Genomic DNA, 20,723 nt, shown 5'->3' with positions numbered 1-20,723 from the left:
TGCCAGAGGGCAGGGTTAGATGGGGTATTGGGAAGAAATTCTTCCCTGAGGGGTGGGGAGGCCCTGGCACAGGTTTTCCAGAGAAGCTGTGGTTGCCCCATCCCTGGAAGTGTCCCCAGCCAGGCTGGATTTGGAACAACGTGGAATAGTGGAAGGTGTCCCAGGCCCTGACAGGGGGTGGGATGGGCTGATCCTTCAGGCCCCTTCCAAACCAGTCCATGGTAGGGTTCTGTGGTGTGGGTCCATGACTATGACACAGTCTCTTGGTGGCTGTGCTGGGACAGCCCTCTGTGACATGGCAGGCCCTGGCAGCACTCCGGCCTTGCTTGCCCGGTGCCCCCAGGCCGTCATGGTTCACCATGGCACTTCTCACGTGCTCCATGTGCTCCCTGCTCCTGCTGGCATTGCTGCTGGCAGCGGCTCCGTGCCCGGCTCAGGCTGGGAAGCCCTTTGGACACCGCTGCAGCTCCCCACGGCAGGGGCTGCTGGACTGTCGCCACGCCGGGCTGACCACCGTGCCCCCGGCCACCAGCACGTGGCCCCTGGACATGCTGTGAGTGCCCACTGACCACAGAGCCCTCCAGAACCCTGCTAGGCCTGGCACGGCTGGGAACCCTCCCGACAGCCTGGCATGGCTGGGAACCCTCCTGAGAACCTGGCAAGGAGATGGCAGCACAGACTGGCTGGCTCGGGGGGGCTTGTGCTGCAACCCCAGGGGGGAAGCCCAGTTGGCCACGCTGTGGCATTTCCAGGCAAAGCCCACTTCTACCTCAGCAGCTGAATTTCCAGGGAAAAGGGTTTTCCCAAGGGCTGACGGTGTCAGTTGTTTCTTTGCAGGGATTTCACTGACAACTCTATTTCGACCTTGGGACCGCAAACGTGGAAGGAATACCAGTGGACTGAGACCTTGTGAGTACCATCCAGCATCTCAAATGTCAGGAATTCTGGTCTTTCCCATCCTTTTGTCCGGTGTTTGAGCACTCACACAACCCATTTCCATGGGAATTCTGAGCTGGGCTGCTCGGCAAGGAGGGCTGTGAATGCCCAGGGCTTCCTAGGATGGCAAGAAATGCCATGAGCTGTGTCCCATCCCACGGGATCGTCACTGTTGCTGTTTGCCCAGGGATCAGGCTACACTCAGCTTCCCCTGGCCAGGAGCAGGTGCCTGCTGCAGCCATGAGTGGGGACGATCCCTGCAGTGCCCCAAAGCCATGTTCCAGCATAGCTGCTGTAGGACACCTTTCCATGACAACCCCAGTTCCCCCTGGCGAGCAGCTGGTGTAACCAAGTCTGTTTGTGTCCTCCCAGAATCCTCAAGGACAACGAGCTGCAGGCAGTGAAGAGCCGTTCCCTGGAAGGGCTGTTCCTGCTGAAGCACCTGTAAGCACAGTGGGCTGCTGCCTCCCCCTCCCTTGGGCCCCTGCTGCCCGGCCAAGGGGGCTTTATCCCTCCTGGGGCAGGAGGCTCATCCCAGGTTCCACAGCCTTGCAAGCTCAGGTCAGATCAGAGCTGGGGAACACAGATGCTGCCAGTGCCAAAGGAAAGGGAAGACAACGGTGCAAATGGAATTAATGTTTTGTGTTCTCATTGTAACAGGGATTTATCTGGCAATAACATCAAGTCCATTGAGGAACGTGCCTTTGAGCCACTGCCTTTTCTGGAACATCTGTGAGTTATAAAAGTTTCCTCCTAGTGTGTTGAATGAAGGCTTCTTGCATGGATGAACCTTTCTGTGTTAAAAACAACAGGAGCATTTCCTAGAACAGTGACACTTTCCCCTGCTACAAGACAAAGGGAAAGGATTCATTTCCGTGATCTCCTCTGTCCCCAGAAACCTGTCTGGGAATCAGCTCACCCTGATCCCCAGTGGTGCTTTCGAGGCCTGGCATGGGATGCAGTTTCTGCGGGAGCTGTAAGTGGGACAAGGTCTGAAGGCAGATGGGAGCAGACCCCACAGGGGCAGAGGGGCAGAGCAGCTTTGCCCCCCACAGCTCACATCCTTCCCATCCACCCTCACAGCCCTCTGCTGTTTTTCCAGGATCCTAAGCCATAACCCCCTGACCCTCATTGCTGACACAGCGTTCTTCAAGCTGCCTTCGATCAACTATCTGTAAGTACTGACTCGTTTGGACCAGACTGGTGCAGAACTTTGTCTCTCTGCAGTGCCCTGTTCTCAGGACAGCAGAGATCCAGCAGCAAATCTCCCTGTTCTCCCAGCCTTTTGCTGCTGGAGGCCAAAATATCCCCAGCAGCAGCAGAGTAAGGCAAAGGCCAAGCAGTTCTGGTGTGTCCCCAGCTGCAAAGACCCAAGGAATTGGGATACAGGCTTGAAAGGACTAGAGGCTGAGCAGGTCTAGAGCCTTGGAATGGCCAGTGGGGTCCCATGAGACCTGCAGGATCCCCTGCTGATTCAGAGCCCGTGGGGAGGAGCAGGTCAAACAGGGAAATGGTGGGCTTTTGAATCCTTTCTGTTCGATTGGGAAGAAGTGGATCCCTCTGCCAACACCACCAGCATCATCAGGGACCCGGGCTTGTTCTCAGAGCAGAGTTCTGGCAATGTCACCTGAGAATTTAATGTGGTCCTTCCAATCCTTGCAGGGACCTGAGTGAAACGCAAGTGTCTGCACAGACACTGCTCCTGCTCCTGCAGACAACGTCCCACCTGGAGACACTGTGAGTAGGTGGGACTGAGTGCCAGATTGGACTGGGAGTCATGGATTGGGATGCCAGGTTTTCCAATAATAACCTCTTGTCTTTAGCAAAATGCCCCGTGCCGTGTCCTGCTGCCTCTGCAAGGAACGTGGCACCATCAAGACCCCGTGCAGGACCATCCAGTTCCTCTGTGAGAACCTGTGTGACACCAGCACTGCCCAGTGTGGTAGGTGTCCTGACCGTGGGGATTGCCCCTCAAACCTGCCCCCTTTTGGGGGGTTTCCAGGCAGCCTTGGCCACCTCCATGGCATCGGTCCAGCCTGGCAGCTCCTGGCCAGTCCTGGGGACACTAAACCTGGGTGGCCTCTCTAGAGGAGCTTCAGCCCTGTGAGGCCTTTCAGTGAGCCTAAAGGCCAGTGCAGGCAGCTCAGGTGAGACCTGGGAGGCCTTGGACTGTGCTCCCCCTGTGTGCCTGCTGCCTGGGGCACCCTGTGCCCCTGTGTTTTGGCAGAAAGCTGCTCGGGATGCCGAGTCGCTGATCTGCTCTCCTGATGTTCTCCCACAGGTTCTCCAGTCCAGAAACGGGCAGAAATAACGGGAGCAGCACAGTCTGGACAACTCCGAAGCAGCTCGGTGCTGTACGTCAAACCCAAGGACATTCCCCCGGCACACCATGGATCCGTAACGTTTGCAGTTGCTCGGAAGCAGGCCAGCACCAGGGGTGACCTCAGCAGCCAGGGAGATTCCCGAGCAGACTCGTATTCCTCCCAGCACCTCTCCAGCCAGGGAAGGAAAGCCATCGACGAGCTGCTGGTGAAGCTGCACAACATTCAGAACAGGGGCTGGACCGGAGACGTGGACAGCAAACCCGATTTTCTGGCAGAGCAGCTGGCGGCTGAGCTCCAGAGCCAGCAGCCCGATGCTCAAAGCACCCTGGCTGCGGCAAACATCGTCCCACGGCAGCCAGCACCCGCCAGGCGCAACGTGCAGAAGTTCCCAGCAGTGGAGGGAAAGCAAACCACAGGCTGGGAGCAAAAGCAGCTCGAGTCAGGCTTGAACTGGCCAATCTTAAACCGCTGGGACGTAGCTGGTGGGTCAAACGCCCCGGATGACAACGCTGCCTTCGGACATCACGGTGCAAAGGAAGCAGCAGCTCCCCGAAGGAGCTCTGTCCAGAGGTACCAGCGCAGGCAGAGGGACACCGGCTATCAGCTGCCATACAACCCCCTTTTCTACGAGGTGTCTGGTGATGTGCAGGGAGAGGAAGAGCCCACGCCAGGAGAAAGCGAAGGTCTAGACAGAAAGCCAGAGAATCTCTTGGACCTGTGGCTCAAGAGCCACCCTGAGGACAGCGCTGAAGAAGAGCGTTCCTCTCTCGGGGAATCCGGGAAGCAAGGAGAGGCAAGGTCCAGGCTTGCCCAGGAGGCAGGAAGCTCCCAGAGCCCTGGCCATACTCCAGCTCCAGCAGAGCTCCCCGAGGCCAGGGTTGAGCATCCCCTGCACTCGGGGGTGCCGGACGAGGCCCTGCGGGCGTTCATCGCCCGCATGACAGAAGCCCTGAGCGCGGAGTGCAGCCAGCTCGACCTGCAGCTGCTCTGTGCCAGGATGGTCTCCGAGGCTGGGCTGCTGGCAAAGAGGCTCAGCCCCAGGCAGGACAGCCAGGGAGTCTCTGCTCTCACACGGCAGTGTCTGCACCTGGCCTTGGAGATGGGCAAGGAGTCCGCAGGAAAGGTAGGAGAGCTCCTGGGCACTGCTGCATGTGCCTCTCTGGGCAAGGGGCAGCGGAAGGAGCGAGCCTCTCTCCCCATCCTGATTTGCTCTCCTTCTCTCCCAGCACAATGCAGGGGTCAACCACTCCATAGTCACCAGGCTATTGGTGTTTGTTATCATCATGATCTTCGCCATCATCTTCGTCCTCATCATGATCATGTTATATTTAGTCCAAGTAAGCCAGAACCTCCCTTGCCAGCTGTCAGTCAGGCCTGCGGTGCCCAGCTGAGCCCCAGGGGGATGTGGATGCCTGGGCTCGTGCTGGGGAGCACCGGAGATGTTTGTGCACCCCTGGAGCTTGTGGCAGCTCCACATCCCCCGGCTCAGCAGGGTTCAGCCTGCTTGGAGGGGGCTTGTCCTGCCCTCTGTGCCGACTGTGCACAGCTCTGCTTTGCTCTCCTGCCTTCAGCCTTGCAGCAGTGCTAACAGGAGAGCTCTGGGAACCCAGGTCATTCCAGAGGCAGGGAAAAGCAGGAAACGGGGAGGGGAGGGCTCTCTAAAAACATGGCTGTTTTCACAGACTTGCACGTGTATAGAGCAGGGTGGGTGGGAGGAAGAACCTTTTGGCCTCCTTGCTCTGCAGAGAAACGCAAGCCAACTGTGATGTTCCAAGTGTCTCTTCTTCCCCAGACTCACTGCTGGGAACGTCCTGAGGATGTTTGGCAGGACACTGTGAAATCCCCTCTGAGCAGGTACCTGCCCCCTGCCCCATGGCCCCGCTGTGCCAAGAACCATCCCCACTCTGAACAGCAGCTCCTCCCCAAGCCCCCCGGCCGCCCTGGTGCCAGACACCCACCAGTCTGTGTTTAACACACTGCTTTGGGAGAGACCCAGGAAAGGGACCCCAGAGCGGGAGCGATGGGCACAGCCATAGGATCCCATCCCACCAAGCCCTGCTCCAGCGCGGTGCTGAGGGGCAGGTCTTGGGCTTCTGGGGTCACATCTCTGTGACCATGAGAAAATAGCTCCGGGCTCCAGTTCCCAGCAAAACTCTCCTCTGGTGATGGCTCTGCCCTATTTCTGCCTGCCCTATTCCTGTCCTCTGCACATGCCTTTCCCATTGGGGGCTCATTGCCAGCCACAGCAGCCAGTGCCATCCCTTCCCTCTGGGACACCTGTGCAGCCCTCCCCCTGGCCAAACTTGGTTATTTTCCTGTTTTATTTTTTGTCAGATTCTTTGAGAAGCTGCGATACGGAGAGCTCAGGGACATGCTCAGCTGTGCATTTGGTGGAGAGGGCGAAGAGCGGGCAAGGAACGTGCGCCAGGGCTACCCCTCTGCCTGCTGTCCCTCAGCTCTCCAGAACGTTCCCGTCGCTGATGGCCCCACAGAGGACATGGGTGAATTCCAAAAGTTTGAGGAGAAGGTCATGCTCCTCATGGAGCAGGACTCTCGGGCGCTCCGGCTGTACGACTGGCACAGGCAGAGACAGGACAATGTGGAAGCTGAAGCAGAGGGGGAGAAGTGAGTGGGGTGGCAGAGATATCCACCCTTGTTCTGCAGCCCTGGTTCTACACAGGCTGGGCCGGCCCTTTCGCTGGTGGTTATTTCCTTGCTGTTCTTTCGCAGCAACTCGGAGCAGGAGGATGAGTGAGGGAATGTCACCAGCTGAAGACAAGATCCCTCAGCCCAGTCCCTCTGCTGCATCCCAAGGCCCGGCACGGCCCCCATAGGCCCATAGAACCCCATAGGCCCCATGCCCCCATAGGCTCCATAGACCCCCCATAGGCCCCATAGACCCCCCATAGGCCACATAGACCCCCATAGGCTCCATACCCCCACAGGCCCTATAGACCTCCCATAGGCCCCATTGACCCCCATAGGCCCCATAGGCTCCATAGGCTTCATAGTTCCCATAGACCCCCCTAGGCCCCATAGACCCCCATAGGCTCCATAGGCTTCATAGGCCCCATAGCCCCAAAAGTCCCCATAGGTCTCAAAGCCCCCATAGCCCTCAGAGCCCCCCTAAGGCCCCATAGCCCTCCCAAGCCCTCCGAGCCCTCCGAGCCCCCGTCAGACCCCAGAGCTGCCAGAGTCCCGATCTCCCTCAGAAGCCTCCGCATCCCTCCCGGCCGTGGAGCGCCCGTTTTGTTGTTCCAAGATAAAAGTGTCTGAAGGATGCCGAGCTCTGAGCCTGTGCTGTGGAACCCTGGGGTGGGCTGGGGAGGGACCCTGCTCTGACTGTGGGTGGGGGCTGCCCAGGGGCCTCAGGCTCAGCTCCGGTGGGGCCAGCGTGGCTCCAGAGGGGCTCCTGGGGCCTCCCAGGGCAGTGCCCTCAACATTTGGGGCACCCACAGGGGACCCTGGGACACTCCTTCGGAGCCTCCCTTCTCCAGACACCCTGCACCCGCTGTGTTCCCTTGGCATCTGTGGAGCAGGCAGGAGCCAAGGATCGGGATTAACATTCCCGGAGCACATCCTGTCTAAACTGGCAGGGTGCTCGTTTCTGGAATTTCTCCAGTTATTCCAGTCTCTGTGGGTGCAGCGTTTTTGCAGGGCTGGTCAAACAGCTGGAGTGGGTCAGTGTGGGAGCACAGCCTGGGCAGTGTGAGGGGCACACAGGGGGGTTTGGGGTCCCTCCCAAGGCCTGCAGGGCCTGGGATCCCCCCTAAGGTGTGCAGGGGTTTGGGGTCCCTCGTTAGGAGTGCAGGGATCACAGCCAGGGCAGGTCTCCAAGGGGAACAGCCCATCTGCTGCCGCTGCTTTGGGAGCATTTCAGGGTGATTCGAGGACTGAACTGAACTTGGGAGAGAGAGGAAAGATTGATCGGAGAGTTGCTCAAGTATTTGAAAAGATCAAGTGGGAAACCCCCACCCAAGGACTTGTTCACTCTGGGCTGCTGCTCTGAGCACATGGGGTCACTTCCAGAAGGGGTATCCAGGAGAGCTGCATGGAGAGGCACACTCATCCTTGAGCTGTGGGATGTTTGCAGCTGTTGGAATGGGTTGTTGTGGTGCAAACTCGAAACACCACACCAAGAGCAGCTTCTCCACAAGGTCTCTGCCACCAAAACACTGCTTTGCTTTTTGTATGTGTGAGATTCCTGTGGACCGACATTTACCTGCAACAGTGGTAACTCTGAGTCTGTTTCTAAAATCAATATTTGGTAATTCCGTGTCTGTTTCTAAAATCAATATTTGGTAATTCTGTGTCTATTTCTAAAATCAATGTTTATGAAAGCATGTTTTTCTACACATGCATTTGTGTTGGGTGAGAGGAAGGTAAACACACAAATAGTATTTAGAAGATTTCCTCCAGGATAAGAACTGTTGTGGTTGTTCCCGACTATTTGTAAATATTTCATTCTATTTGTAAATAGAGGTGTTATTTTCCAGTGAATATAACTGATTAGCTGTAGAAGTCTTTGGGGACAGAGAGGTCCTTTAGGAGGCACCCAGCTGTCCTGAGAACTTCTATCCCAGCTGAGACCAGCCTGTTGTATCAATGAATGACATGTTCACAAGTAGTGAATGATCAACCAGTTGATCAGTAACTTTTTTTACAATCTTTTGGATTTTATATTGATAATCATTTCCATCCTATAGCAATCCTGTTAGCCTGAATTCTGTTGTGTTTGGTACTTGAAATAAAGCTGTATGGTTAAATAAATGGCCTGAAACTTCTCCTTTTCCCTTTCAGTACATCAGCAGGAATGCTCAATTAAAACAAAAGGATGGCTGTGGAGGAATACATCCAGAGTATTATAATAACCATTTCATAATTCCAAATGGATACATAATTTGTGGCATGAGCAGGGCCTGTTTAAAACCCTGCCTGAGGCAAAGGTTCATTTCCAAGTGCACTGTTCACAGAGCTCCTTGTAAGCACTGGAGATGGCACCAGCTGGTCCCCCCTCAGCCTGTGTTTGCTTGTCATGATTGGATGTGGCAGGATGGTTTTTCCAACAAGATCAGTCACCCAGTGTTTCTGAAACATCCCCCTGTGCTGGCCAGATCTGCCTGCTGAAAACAGCTCAGGAGCTCATCAGCTCTTCCAAAAAGGGAGTTCCTCCTGCACAGATGACCTCTTGGCTTGCTCCACATCAGCACTAAAATGAAATTCAAACCACGTCTTACTGGGTGACCGAAGGCTCAGAGTTAAAAATTGTGACTCATATATTTTTCAGCACATTAATAACGCTACATTTACCCTTCTGGATTCAGACAAGTTGCCTTTTTTCCTCCCTGGCTTGGCAATGAACTGTTCAAGATGTGTCTTTTCTCCACACGGAGGAACAAGGTAGACGACATGAACCAGGAAGGAAAATTCAGCCTAAAAAAATGTGGATGATATCTAGGAGCTGTTCAGCAGGAGCCAGTGAGATATCCTAAATATCTTGGTTTGTAGCACAGAGAGGGCTGCCTACAACCCAAACCTTCTCTGTTTGGTGCCCACAATTAAAAGCACTAAAACAAAGGCAAAAAGGACACTAAAAAACACTAAAACAAGGGCAAAAAGGAAATCCTGTATCCTCTCTTATGCACAGTGGCAGAAGAAGAGAGAAAATGGATGAGAGAAGCTGGGTGCTGCAAAGACAAATGCATCATGTCTGGGGAGAAGACAGGGAAGAAGGGTCTGTATAGGCTTTGGGGGAGCTGAGAGCAGGCAATAAGTGCCACCTTCTGGGGCAGAGAGGCTAGTGAAATCCTGCAGAAGAGGAAACCATTGCCATCAAGAGAAGCTCCTAAAGCTTCAGTGGGGCTGTTTATTATCAGGCATAATAAAACAATGACTATTTAAGTGCCAAGGGAGAAGAGCTTTGTGAGGGAAGGGGTGAATTCCCCATGTCCATATTAGATCAAGATGACGCCCTGTTGGATGAGGAGGATTAACTCCGAGCTCTGTTCTGGGAAGAACTGGGAAAGGTGGAAAAGCCTTGGCTCCAGAGCCTGCTCAGACAGGAATCACCTGAGCACACATCACCGTGGGTGGGATTGCAGGATCTCCCTATTCCTGCAAACCCACTGACCTGGTTTGGTTTCTGTGTCACTGGAAAGCTGAACCACAAGCAGAGTTGCCCACATATCACATTTTCCTCCTTATGCAACTGTTCCAAAAACACAAAGCAAACACAGACACACCTCCTACTACAGACTGGGCAGGATGGGGGAGTGTTGCTTTTTCTTTTTAGGCACTCGATTTTTTCCACTGCAGGGCAAAGTAAATGTGGGTCCATTCCTTTCTCTTCTAATCCAGACCCCAAACAGCAGCATCTTCTCAGCTTTCTCCTTCCCCTGAAACTTGTGGCTTATCTTGCACCAAAAAACCAGATGGGAATGACACCTTCCAGCCCATCCCTGTTCCATTGCCTCAACACGGAAAAGCCATTTCAGGACGGTGATTTCATGATACATCTTTGATGGGGGATAAATTATTAAAGCAGAGTCATAAAAAATGAAAGACATTTTACACGGGGAAGGAGTCCTGACAGTAACCCAGATATGTCACAAAAACTGACTGCCGCCAGATAGGAAAACCTGCCCCTTGCCAGAGCAAAAGAGGGTAAACTATGAAAGATGCATGAGGGTAAAGGGAGAAATGAAGTGACTGGAATGACAGAGTGGGAGATAAACACACCGAGGCAAGGGGAACAAAAGAGAGAAGACAATGGAGGAAAGGGGGAGCGAATGGGGGTTAAATAATTCAGGGCAGGATTTATAACAGCCTTGAGGAAACAAGGGAGCACAAGTCATCTAGGAATCACTGCTGGGTGGGGGGGAATCAACCCAGCCCAACGTGTTATTCGTGGGTTGAAAAGAGCTGTGGGATGTTCTGTGCCGTTTGGACAGACCTTGGCTGGTGTAAATCAGCGAGGAGTCCGTCCAGTTGTGGGCATTTGCACCTTCTGACGATGCAACCCATAAACAGAAGGGCAGATTCAACAATTCCAGCAGTTTTGGCCACTTTACACCACAGATGGGCCTCGAATCCTAACGAATTCCCCCCAGGTCCTGCCCTGGTCTTGGGTGGGATGTGTCTGGGAGCTCCCCCCACCCACTGAGCTCCTCCTGTGCTGCCTCATTAAATGGAAATATCCCATCAGATAAGGAGCTTTGCACCATTAATCCCTGCTCGTGCTCCCAGTGCTGCTGGGGGGCAAAGCATCTCCTGTGAACTTTCTGCATCTCCTCACCCCCGGGCCAGGCTTCTCCCCGAAAAATCAGCACATGTCCTCAGAGCTGTGAAACCTGGGGCCTGCAAGAGGTGACATCCAGCCTGAAACGCTCTGCTGAGCACTTTAGTCTTCTTTTCCAGCCCTGTGCTCCTCTTCTCCAGGGAATACGTCCTCCCCGGACCAGTGTTATCACCCAGCTCCTGGAGGGGGGAACAGCAAACTTTGCCTCCTGCCTTTATTTCCCTCCATCGCATTAATTTCTAATTTCCTTGCTCTAAATTTCTGGTCTCCTCTGTTGCTCCTGTTCCAGCCTTGGTTTTTCTTGCTTGGGGGATTCCCTCCTCTCCCTCAGCCTTGCACATTCGCACCACTGCCACAAAGCACTGCCGAGGCTGGAAGGATGTGCCACGTGCACCACAGATAAAAGCAGGCATGCAAAATTCAGCAGCGTGGAATTAAGCTTGCTGGTGGGAGGATAATTCCTATTAATCACGTCTATTACAGTAATACCCCAGGATAAGACCAAGATTTTTGAGCAGGGCACAAAATTAGGGAAGGACCCAGCTGCAAAGACTTTGCAATCTCGAAAAGAAAAGCATGGCAGGAAATTATCTGGGCAGTGCACTGAGTAACTCGATTAATTCTGAGAGGAGGAGAGCCCTGAGCAGGACAGATTATGTAGGGAAAGAAAAGCTAAATGGAACAAGAAATGGAAGGAAGCAGGAGCCTGAGGAGAGCAGTTAAACCAGGAGGAAGGGGAGAGAAATATTAGCAATGGAAACAGAATCTGCCAGGACACAGAAATCGTTGGTTTTTCATAATAAACAGAAAATATTCCGGCTTGTGGCAAAATTAATTTTTTGGTTTTTGGTTTGCCTGAAATATTGTGCCCAGTCTGGTGGGAAAACATATGTGGCTACTTATGGGTTACACAAATGTTTTCTTCTGCCTTGATCTGGGCCACCACTTAAATCGACTCTGCTGCTTCAAAAGCTACCTCTGTGAAATTTCCCCTTCCTACTTCAGACACATTTCCCTACATTTTCCACTGGTGAAATGAAAGGTTGTTCCTGCTCTCACCTTCAGGGAGCTGAAGAGGCAGAAAAAAATGTCTATTTTGGTGAATGTTTGGGTTGGGTTTTGAGCCACCTCCCTGAAAATCAGATACTGGTGGGAAAATGATCCTTTTTTAACTAAATTTTCCGCCACGGATGTCTGGGTTACTGCAAAGAATTGTGCACAGATAAGATCCTTGGCTGACTGGATCTATGGTGGGCACCTCTGATTCAGAGACAAGTGATGGGCCCTGAGACATCAGAGAGCAACAGCCAGGTCCTGCTTTCCTGGGACACCAGCAGCTCCAGGGAACTGGAGCAAAAACTCCTGCAGGCAACCAACTGGCACTGGAGCTTTGGACTGGTGTCCTCTCTAATAATTGTGCAATCATTGTAATTATATACCAAAAAAAAAGTTAATTACTTAATCATGGACCCTTCAGCTACTGAGCCAGGCAATTATTCCCAGGCATGTAATCTCCAGCCTTTGTGCTGAGGAGTTCATTAGTCACTATTCACATCTCAGAGGTGCTTTGCAATGGTTCAGTGACTGGATTTACTCCAATTCCTTCTTGCCTTGTACAAGCCACATCCTGACAAATATTCCTCTGTGTTTTATCCCTTTAACAAGGAGGTTCTTTCCAACCTTCCTGTTACCAGAGGGGATTCACCACAATGTGAACATTGGGAGCTTTGAGGCAGTTTTAGGTTCCTGATTTTCCTTCCAGGTCCTTCTGGGTGGGTGCCTTTTGTCCCATGTTTGTACAGCTCCTGGCCATCATGGGGTGCCTTGGCAGGGGTACAGGATTAACAGAAGTGACCAGTGCAAGGGAAGGAGATTGGATCTCCTAAATCATCCACTCCTTCTAAAGGTGGTCCAGCCACCTGGAATAACTCCAGCACAGAACAGGGGGCTGTGTAGGAGGAGTACCTTGGAGGAGGAGGTGTGTTATGGACTCGCACTTTCACTTCGAAATACTTGGATGACTTCTCCCACCCCAAGGCAGTTTTCTTATGAACTAGACCCAGCAAACCAGACCCTCTGGATCTGGAGGGCTCTGGAGCTGCCACACTCCACGGACACTGCACAGCCCTCCCCACCTCCTTGCATAACTCATTTGGGAATGGAAAGCAGGGTTAAGCTTCTGCTTAAAGTCAAGGCTTTAGGAAAATAAACCTAATCCCAGCTCTAAGTGTTATAATACTTCAGGCCAAGCCTGGAGGTGTTTTCTGGAGTGTGCTGGGCCAGTGCCTTGCTGGAATTGCAGCCTGGGGACTCCATTCTCACTGGAGGGGACAGGCTGTAGGGCTGGGCTGCATCCCCCACCATGTGCCACATGCATCCTGTAGAATCATAGGATCATTAAGGTTGGAAAAGACCTTCAAGAACATCAAGTCTAACCTCGTGGACACAGGGAGCCTCACCCAGAAAATCTGGGCATACCCAACAACCATGAGCCAGCTAAACTCTTCCTACAGCAATTCCAGCTGGTACTTCACAATTTTTCAGTTAAACACTTTTTTAGAAAATATGCTGATAAGAAACACTGATTTGCCAGCAAGTTTTGGTGTCTTGTCCAGCACTTGGTAAGGGGACTGGAGCGCCTCCCCTATGGAGACAGGCTGAGAAAGCTGGGACTGTTCACCCCGGAGAAGAGAAGGTTGTGTGGAGACCTCACAGCACCCTCCAGGTTCTGAAGGGGCTACAGGGAAACCAGAGAGGGGCTGTTCAACAGGAACTGGAGTGACAGGCCAAGGGGAGTGGGTATAAACTGAAAGAGTAGGCTTAGAATAGATATTGGTGAGAGACCCAAGTGCTGTTTCACAGCTACGAATAAAGGGAGAACTGGACCCATTTTTCTTTCTCTGACTTTACTGTACTTACATCAAGGCACAGACATGCTAAACTTCATCACACAGCTCCTGGTGACATAACTCCATGTGCTTGAGAGACAGGAGGAGGTGTCACTGAGCTCTGCTCGTCGGCTCTATTGGAGGCCGCCAGGCCATACACGTTCCATGCAGACTATCCGTGTGCTCCAGCGGCTGCTCGGAGGAGTTCCCGACCTCACGAGGGTTGGTCCTGCACCAAGGTACTTGGCTCTTGCTCTGTAGCACCAGGGTTTTTCTCAGGGGTCCTGGAAGCAGAGAAAGAGCATCATTGCAAAGCTGTCAGAGCGATCAGCTGGTGATGACAACACGGGGTTTGCCCCGTGCCCAGGGGCCCTGCAGTGCCCCCCAGGCACATGTTTGGTGTGTCCTCAGGCTGCCTGGTGAGGCTGGTCCTGGGCCCTGCAAGGAGCTGCTCCAAAACCCATAGATGTCCACAAAACTGGGAGGGCTGGGGCTCTGGACTCCTTGTTGAGCTGTGAGCAGGACCATGCCCACCATCAGCTCCAAGACGTGCATGCCAATTGATTATAACCTGCCTGGAACAGGTTTGACACCTCGCTGTGTGACTGCCCCCCAAAGCAGCAGCTTGTTCCCCTCGAGGTGGGTGCTGGAAGCCCTGTCCCAGGGGAGCCAAGTTCTTGTGCTGCTCAGGAAGGACCTGGCTCCTCTCAAAACAACCAGCCCTCTCAAAACAAGCCCAGCCCACATATCCTAACCCCAGTGTGAGAGCACCTCTCCTCTTCCATGCCCCCAGGAGACACCAGGGGGTGAGGGTTGATCCATCCAGGCACTGGATGCCTGCTGGGATCAGCTCTGGAGCCAGCCCTGTACCTGAGGTGCTGGAGGAAAGGCTGGGTCTTGCAGAAGCGCAGAGGGAGGGATGGGAAAGGAAAGAGCTGCAGGGAACAAGGGAATCAATCTTCATTAGGAGAGAGAAGGAGGATCTGCAGCGATGAGGAGAGAGGTGTGATGGATGGGGAGGGATCTGTGAGGCTGCAGGAAGGCAGAAAGCAGATGGAGAGGCAGGAGAAACCTGCCTGGCTTTCAAATGGGCAGCTTTACACTGTGGTTGCATCAAGGCACTGTGGAGATGCCCATTCACCCCCCAGCCCGACGCTGTCTTTGGGAATGGTTCCAGCCCAGAGGAGGGAAGGAGGTGCTGACACCATGGCCAGGAGGCCAGGGGCTGGTGACCATCTCCTTGGACCATGAAACCAGCCCAGCCCAGACACAGGAGTCCAACCATCCCTGCAGGAGAGGCTTGTGGGGCAGCACCATGTGGAGAAACCTGGCAGCACCATGTGGAGGAGCCTGGCAGGACCATGTGGAGGAGCCTGGCAGGACAGCTCTCCCTCAAATCCTCACCCTGGCCCTGCCCTGTGTGCTGGCCATGAGGAGCCCTTTGCTGCCAGAAGCTGTTGGCAGAGGCTGGGAGGAAATCTGCTGAGTTCTTTCCAGTTCCTATGGGCTTGAGGTGAACCCAGCACCATAAATCAGAGGATTAGGGGAAAATGCTCAGGCTGTCCTGTGCCAGTGTGTATGTGATGATCCAGGCTCAACAGGATCCAGGGGAGCCAACACCTCTCCCTTGGTGTCCAACCCCACTCTTTCTGCTGCCCTGCATTTCAGAATAGAGCTTTGAAAGCAAAAACAGCTCTGAAGCAACATAAACTCTCTGTCATCCATCAACATTTTTCCTGAGCCCTTGCCAGAGTCACCAGGGGACTTCTCAGCAGCACTGGGCTGGTCCCTCTCTGCCGAGGCCGAAAGCTGGTGTATGCAGTGTATGTTCTTCATTTTAATCTACTGGCTCTCTTCCCACGACTGGCTGCATCCTTCAGCCATGGATTTCAGGCTAAGACCCAGCCTCCTGGAGAAGAAAGAGTCTGCATCCCATCCCCATCCCCATCCCCATCTCCATCTCCATCATCTCCACCTCCATCCCCTGGTTTCCTCTTTGTTTGCACTGGATACAGAAAACTGTGTGACTGTCTGTCCCAGTAAAGCTCATTCCAAACTGGAGGAGTGTGAAGAGGAGGTGATTCCATTTTTGTCTCCAGGGCCACCAGAGGATGCAGAGCAGGACCAGCCCTGGCTGCTCTCAGCGGGGCTGCACAGCGAGGTCTGGCCCATGGCAAGAGGGAGCTGGGAGGGTGCAAGGCAGCATTCCAGCCTTGCTCTGCACCCCAGCAACCAGAGGGGCTGCTGGCACTGCACAGCTTGGGGGAGACCTGGAAACCTGCCCCAGTTTGGGGCCAGCAAGGTCTGGAGGAGGAGAAGGTGCCTGGTTGTGAGATCTGAGCTGATGGAGGTGTGAGGTGAGCAACAAGGACCTCGACCCTTCAGAGTTCAAACCAAGGTCTGCCTGCAAAGCAGCAGATAGAGAAGCTCTTCCAGAGCTCTCCTGGCACAAATCTAGGTGCCAGAAGACTTCAGTGGGCCCCCAAGGTCATCTGGGGACCTCAGTGGTACATCTAGTCCTGGCCTGGGATGGAGGAAGCAAATGTTCAGGGCACCTTCTGAGCCACAAGAAACCTCCTGGGCATCCATCTCTGGAACATGCCAAGCCAGCTTCTGCTGCTTGCCCTGGGAGATGCATCTGCTTGGGCTTGCACTGACACACTTGTGTCCGCTGTTCTCTGCCCCAGAGCAATGACGTTCCTTTACCATCAGCTGCTTCTGCCCTGGGCTACAAGAGTTCTCCTTCACTCTCCTCGCCTGCTGCATCTGTTGAGCCACCTGGCAGCACAGGACACCTCTGCAGGGAGCTGGAGGAAGGCCAACCTCTTTATCAGATGCACCAGGGTGGCAAGGGACAGGAGGTGCTGCAGCTCCGAGTGTGCCGGGCTCCTACGCTGCCAGCAGAGCTCGTCCCTGGGGCTGTAAAAGAGAGAAACAAAGGTACCAGAGGACAAAAGCACGAGCAGAGTGACCCCAAAAGGCTGTGGGGAGAGAGGCAGCAGTGAGAACAACTGCTCCACTGGCCACAGGGACAGACACACGATGCACTTGCAGACACATCCAGTGAAGCCACACCAAGAAAGGAGAGAGAGAAGGGGCAGTCGGTGGGTGAGGTATCGTTTATTCCAAGCAGTGGGTGAGATCACCCGGTACAGGCAGAGACAAAGGCTTTACAGTCCAAGAGACAGCACACGACACACTCGCTGGGGGGAACGGGAAGGACAAGGCTCCTGCTGGAGCTGGGAATTCAGGATGGTGTGCAGGGGAAAGGTGCTCAGGGGGAGAAAGCAAAGGGTTGGAGAAGCAGCTGTGGGACAGATAGGGAAGAGCTGGCAGGGATGAGGGAGGGGAAATGATTTTGAAGGCAAAAAGGAACAGCACCATGGGATCTGGCAGGGGTGAGGGCACTGCAGGCTGCAGGGGCAGGAGCCAACAGGGCCAGGGGTGTGTGATCAGCAGTGGAACTGGGGGAGAGGGGCGGGAGCAGAGGCAAGGGGGGCAGGGACATGCAGTGTCCTGTGGCTCCTAAGCATGATCTGTGTCAGGAAATCAAAGGTGCCTTGCTCATGTCCCTGCTGATAAATCACAGGACAACACAATGGTCTGGAAGGATTTTAAGATCATCCAACGCCCCTGCCACGGGCAGGGACACCTTCCACTATCCCAGCTTGCTCCAAACCCTGTCCAACCTGGCCTTGGACACTTCTAGGGATCCAGGGGCAGCCACAGCTTCTCTGGGCAAATCCCTTGGCTCCAAACAAGGTGGCCACAGCTGAGCTTGTCTTCAGCTGGGTCCTAAATCCTGAACCAGCCCAAGGAGCAGCTCAGTCCAAAGGCCAGGGGCTACTCTCCATGTTTCCCTATCCTGATCACCTGGTCCTGGCACCACCAAGTTCTCCTGGGTGCTGTTTAACTGATAAAGACAGACCCACCCTCCACCCTGTGTCATGCCTGGTGCTCCTCACCCTCTGCTGTGAGCCAGCTCTCCAGACCCCTCCCAGAGCCAGGCAGGACGTGCAGGTCTCCCCAGGAAGACACAGGAGACCCAGCTTTGCTCAGGGGCTTGGGGCTGCTGCATGCCACAGGCTGGGGCAGGGTGGGCAGGGGACAACAGGGAGGGGGCAGAAATGCTTCCCCCTTCCATCTCTCACACCACTGAACGCACTGAAGGCACAGTTATCATTCCTCAGGGCTCTCACACGTCTCTGAGGTCTGTCACTGCTCCTCATCCATCATTTTCCCGGTGGCTGGTCCCTGGCTTCCCTGGAGCAGACTGCCTGCAGGGAGGGCTGGCCTTTTAGGAAGCAGAAAGACGCCTTCAATCCATTAGCAGGATTTTCTTTCATCCTTGCCTCACATCTTCTCCACAGGACCGTCAGGATTAGGCAGCTGTTCCCGAGGCACCCTGCAACAGAAATGAGGTGTTCACAAGCAGCTCAGAGATCCTGACAGACCACCAGTCCTGAGGTGCTCAGAGCTCTGTCACCCCCATCCCACACCCCCCAGCTTGGGAGCAGACCCAGTGGCACTGGGGGGATTGTTCCCAGCCCAGAAAGCTCACGGGTACAAGGACAATTCCCCAGTGAGATCAAACTTACCATGGCACTGCTGGAACCAGGCAGAGCTGAAGCCCATGTCTGAACATCACAGTACTTCCCAGCTGTGGAAAAGATACTGTTCTTAGAGCTGAGCACATCCATATCATCCTGCTCATACTAGAGAATTTCTTCTTCCCGCATGGCTCCTCTTCTGGAGCTGATGCCACTCTTGGGGATGGCAGTTATTCCTTGGATGTTGGGAGACACAACTTATGACAGAGGCATCTTCTTAAAAAGTCCCTTTCTCTCCTGCGCTGGCACATCTTTAAATAAACCCTAAATCCAGAGAATATTATGACACACAAGAGGCTTCATTTGTACAAGGGCTGACATGTCAGCTGATGGAACATCTGCACTCATCCTTTCACCAGCCAGGGATGTAACAACGATCACTGAGGTTTTCAGAGGAAGCTGAGAGATTTGGAAGTGTCAGCGCTGATAAATCTCAGTCCTGTGCCCAGGCTGGAATGGAAGGATGGGGAGTATCAAGGGGGAACTTCCCCATCCCCCCATGCACAAGGATCCCAGGTGTGCACACGGGGTACGTAAAAGCAGTTCATTAACACGGGAAGGATGGAGGCCACTGCTCGTGGGGCTGCTCAGGGCAGGCAGGGTGACACCTCTGCAAAGCCAGGCTCAGGTCACAGCATTATTTAGGCTGGAAAACACCTCTAAGATGCTCCGTTATCAAGAGTTCGAGAAGACGACTTTTGACTCTTTAAATTCCAGTTATTCTCCCCCTCCTTGTCCCCTCCCCCAGACCCCAACACTGACCATTAGGGTGGGAGCAGGTGGGGTCCCCATCTGTGCTGCAGCATGGAAAAGCCCCTGGACCTTTGTGTCATGGGAGAAACATTTCTTTGGCCATTATGGATTGTCACAGACAAGCCCCAAGAATGACAGATCCCTTAAAAATGAACATTTTCTCCAGTACCAGCTGTGGAGGGTGAAATGGTAAATCCCCTGACCTACAGCCCAGCTGAAACACTGCAAAGGTCATCCAGGGGTGTGTGGCTGATGGATGGATGGAGCTGGTGGGGAGGGGACAGGGAAGGCAGGGTGGTACAGCAGGACATCAGAAAGCAGCACCGGTATCAGCAGGTGGTCACAGGGGGAATAAATTCAGGCAGTGATCTGTAAACCAGGCAGGGATGTGCAATAGCCCCCAGCAGCAGTAAGGCAGAGAAGGGTTGGTGCTCCAGGGAGGTAACAGAGCTGTGGTGGAGGAGAGATTTCAGAGTTATAGACCTTTAAGACCATCTAGTTTCAAACTCCCTACCATGGGACACCTTCCACTAGACCAGATTGCTCAAAAATACAATAGTTTTCTTCAGGTCGGTGGGGATTTTTATTGGAGCGTCCATTAAAAGAGAAAACATGACTAAAAATCAAAATTGCAGGCTGATTAAAAGAAAAAAAAGATTAGGGTCACCATTTAAAATAAAATTGTGCCCCCAGCCCTGCTTTTTCACAACCACCATTTTCTCCAGATATCCAACACTTTCATTAATATAAAACCAGAGCTTTGCATTTCCACAGGCTCTCAAAGTGCTTAACAAAAGAACTTGCCACCTCCTTTCAGTGAGGGTTTACAGGTTTACAGCCCCTTGACCCCTCATGGGCTTTTCAGGTGGTTTCCACAAGAGTCCCAGAATGGTTTGGACTGGAAGGGACCTCAAACCTCATCTCATTCCAACCCCCTGCCACGGGCAGGGACACCTCCCACTAGACCAGGTTGCCCAGGCTTGGTTTTGGGAGAAAAGCAAAGCTGTAGGCAGTTGGAAAGGTGTCATTAACATTGGAAAAGGGTGTGCAATCAAGTCACCTCATCCACATCACTTCCCCTCCCTCCAGCTCTCTGTGGGGTTTGCTCCCTGAGCCACTGAAGGTGGGCACAAGAGGGCTCAGCAGGGCTCTCCCTTCACAGATCGTCTGCTCACAGACATTTCACATGGAAAATAAAGGCAAACCTGCTCCAACCACACGGCTTCACTGCCCTCTGAGTGCTCCAGGCTAGTCTGGGGTAAGCAGCCACCTAAAGGGAGCCAGGCTGTGCCTACGGAAGGGAACTGCCTATGGAAGGGGCAGTTCTAACAACACAAGCCTGATTTCAGTTGGAAGGGCGTTTCTTTCGCTAAACTGTGCTTCTTATCGAGAAAACAAGCTCCAGGAGGTGGTATTCGTCTTCAGCATTTATTTATCATTGGAAAAAGAACCCTTTGAGCAAGCAAAGATCACAAGCACGTCACAATCAATTGGCTATACATTAATTTGTGTGTGTGTGTGTGTGTGTGTGTGTCACTCTCATCAGAACAGCAACAAGGAGAAAGCACCACGAGGAGGTGTGCTCAACATGTTTACAAGAGACAATCCGTGATATGCAACCAAACCCAGGCCACAAAATATTAATTAGACACTTCCTATCTGCCTCCGAGAGGCGAGAGTTTGTGGAATTCGTGGGTGCCAGGTCTGCACACCCAGCAGATGGAGAAGCAGGTGATTGGTGTGCGAAGCGTCAGAGAAACAGGAGCTCAGTCAGCAAATTAGCACCATTTTGCAGAAAGGAGTAACAGTACAATACAGTGAAAATGCAAAAGCAAGCAACCAAATAAAAACCACCAAAAACTAAGAAAGCAACAATAAAAACAAACAAACCTCACCTTTCCTGGCCATGGAGGAT

General features: G+C 53.3%; 1 protein-coding gene across 3 annotated transcripts in view; it reads left to right on the top strand.

Annotated features, from left to right (window-relative positions):
- Nucleotides 1–337: 337 nt before the first annotated feature.
- Nucleotides 338–20,723, top strand: part of LOC108507778 — a 20,576-nt gene continuing 190 nt past the window's right edge. The window contains exons 1-13 of one of the 3 annotated variants that reach the window (XM_017836026.1): nt 338–553; nt 838–909; nt 1,309–1,380; nt 1,597–1,668; nt 1,832–1,912; nt 2,039–2,110; nt 2,599–2,673; nt 2,760–2,878; nt 3,218–4,383; nt 4,487–4,597; nt 5,053–5,114; nt 5,595–5,885; nt 8,061–9,333. In XM_017836026.1, coding sequence (XP_017691515.1) covers nt 360–553; nt 838–909; nt 1,309–1,380; nt 1,597–1,668; nt 1,832–1,912; nt 2,039–2,110; nt 2,599–2,673; nt 2,760–2,878; nt 3,218–4,383; nt 4,487–4,597; nt 5,053–5,114; nt 5,595–5,885; nt 8,061–8,085 — 2,412 coding nt within the window. In that variant the 5' untranslated portion in view covers nt 338–359 and the 3' untranslated portion in view covers nt 8,086–9,333. Of the gene's footprint in view, nt 554–837; nt 910–1,308; nt 1,381–1,596; nt 1,669–1,831; nt 1,913–2,038; nt 2,111–2,598; nt 2,674–2,759; nt 2,879–3,217; nt 4,384–4,486; nt 4,598–5,052; nt 5,115–5,594; nt 5,886–5,990; nt 6,158–8,060; nt 9,334–20,723 lie in introns of those variants that run through there. The other 2 variants (XM_017836025.1, XM_017836024.1) reach the window with 2 other exon arrangements.

This window comes from Lepidothrix coronata, unplaced genomic scaffold (assembly GCF_001604755.1).
Source record: "Lepidothrix coronata isolate B3197 unplaced genomic scaffold, Lepidothrix_coronata-1.0 Scaffold268, whole genome shotgun sequence".
NCBI lineage: Eukaryota > Metazoa > Chordata > Aves > Passeriformes > Pipridae > Lepidothrix > Lepidothrix coronata.
This window is presented reverse-complemented; position numbering and strand designations above follow the sequence as displayed.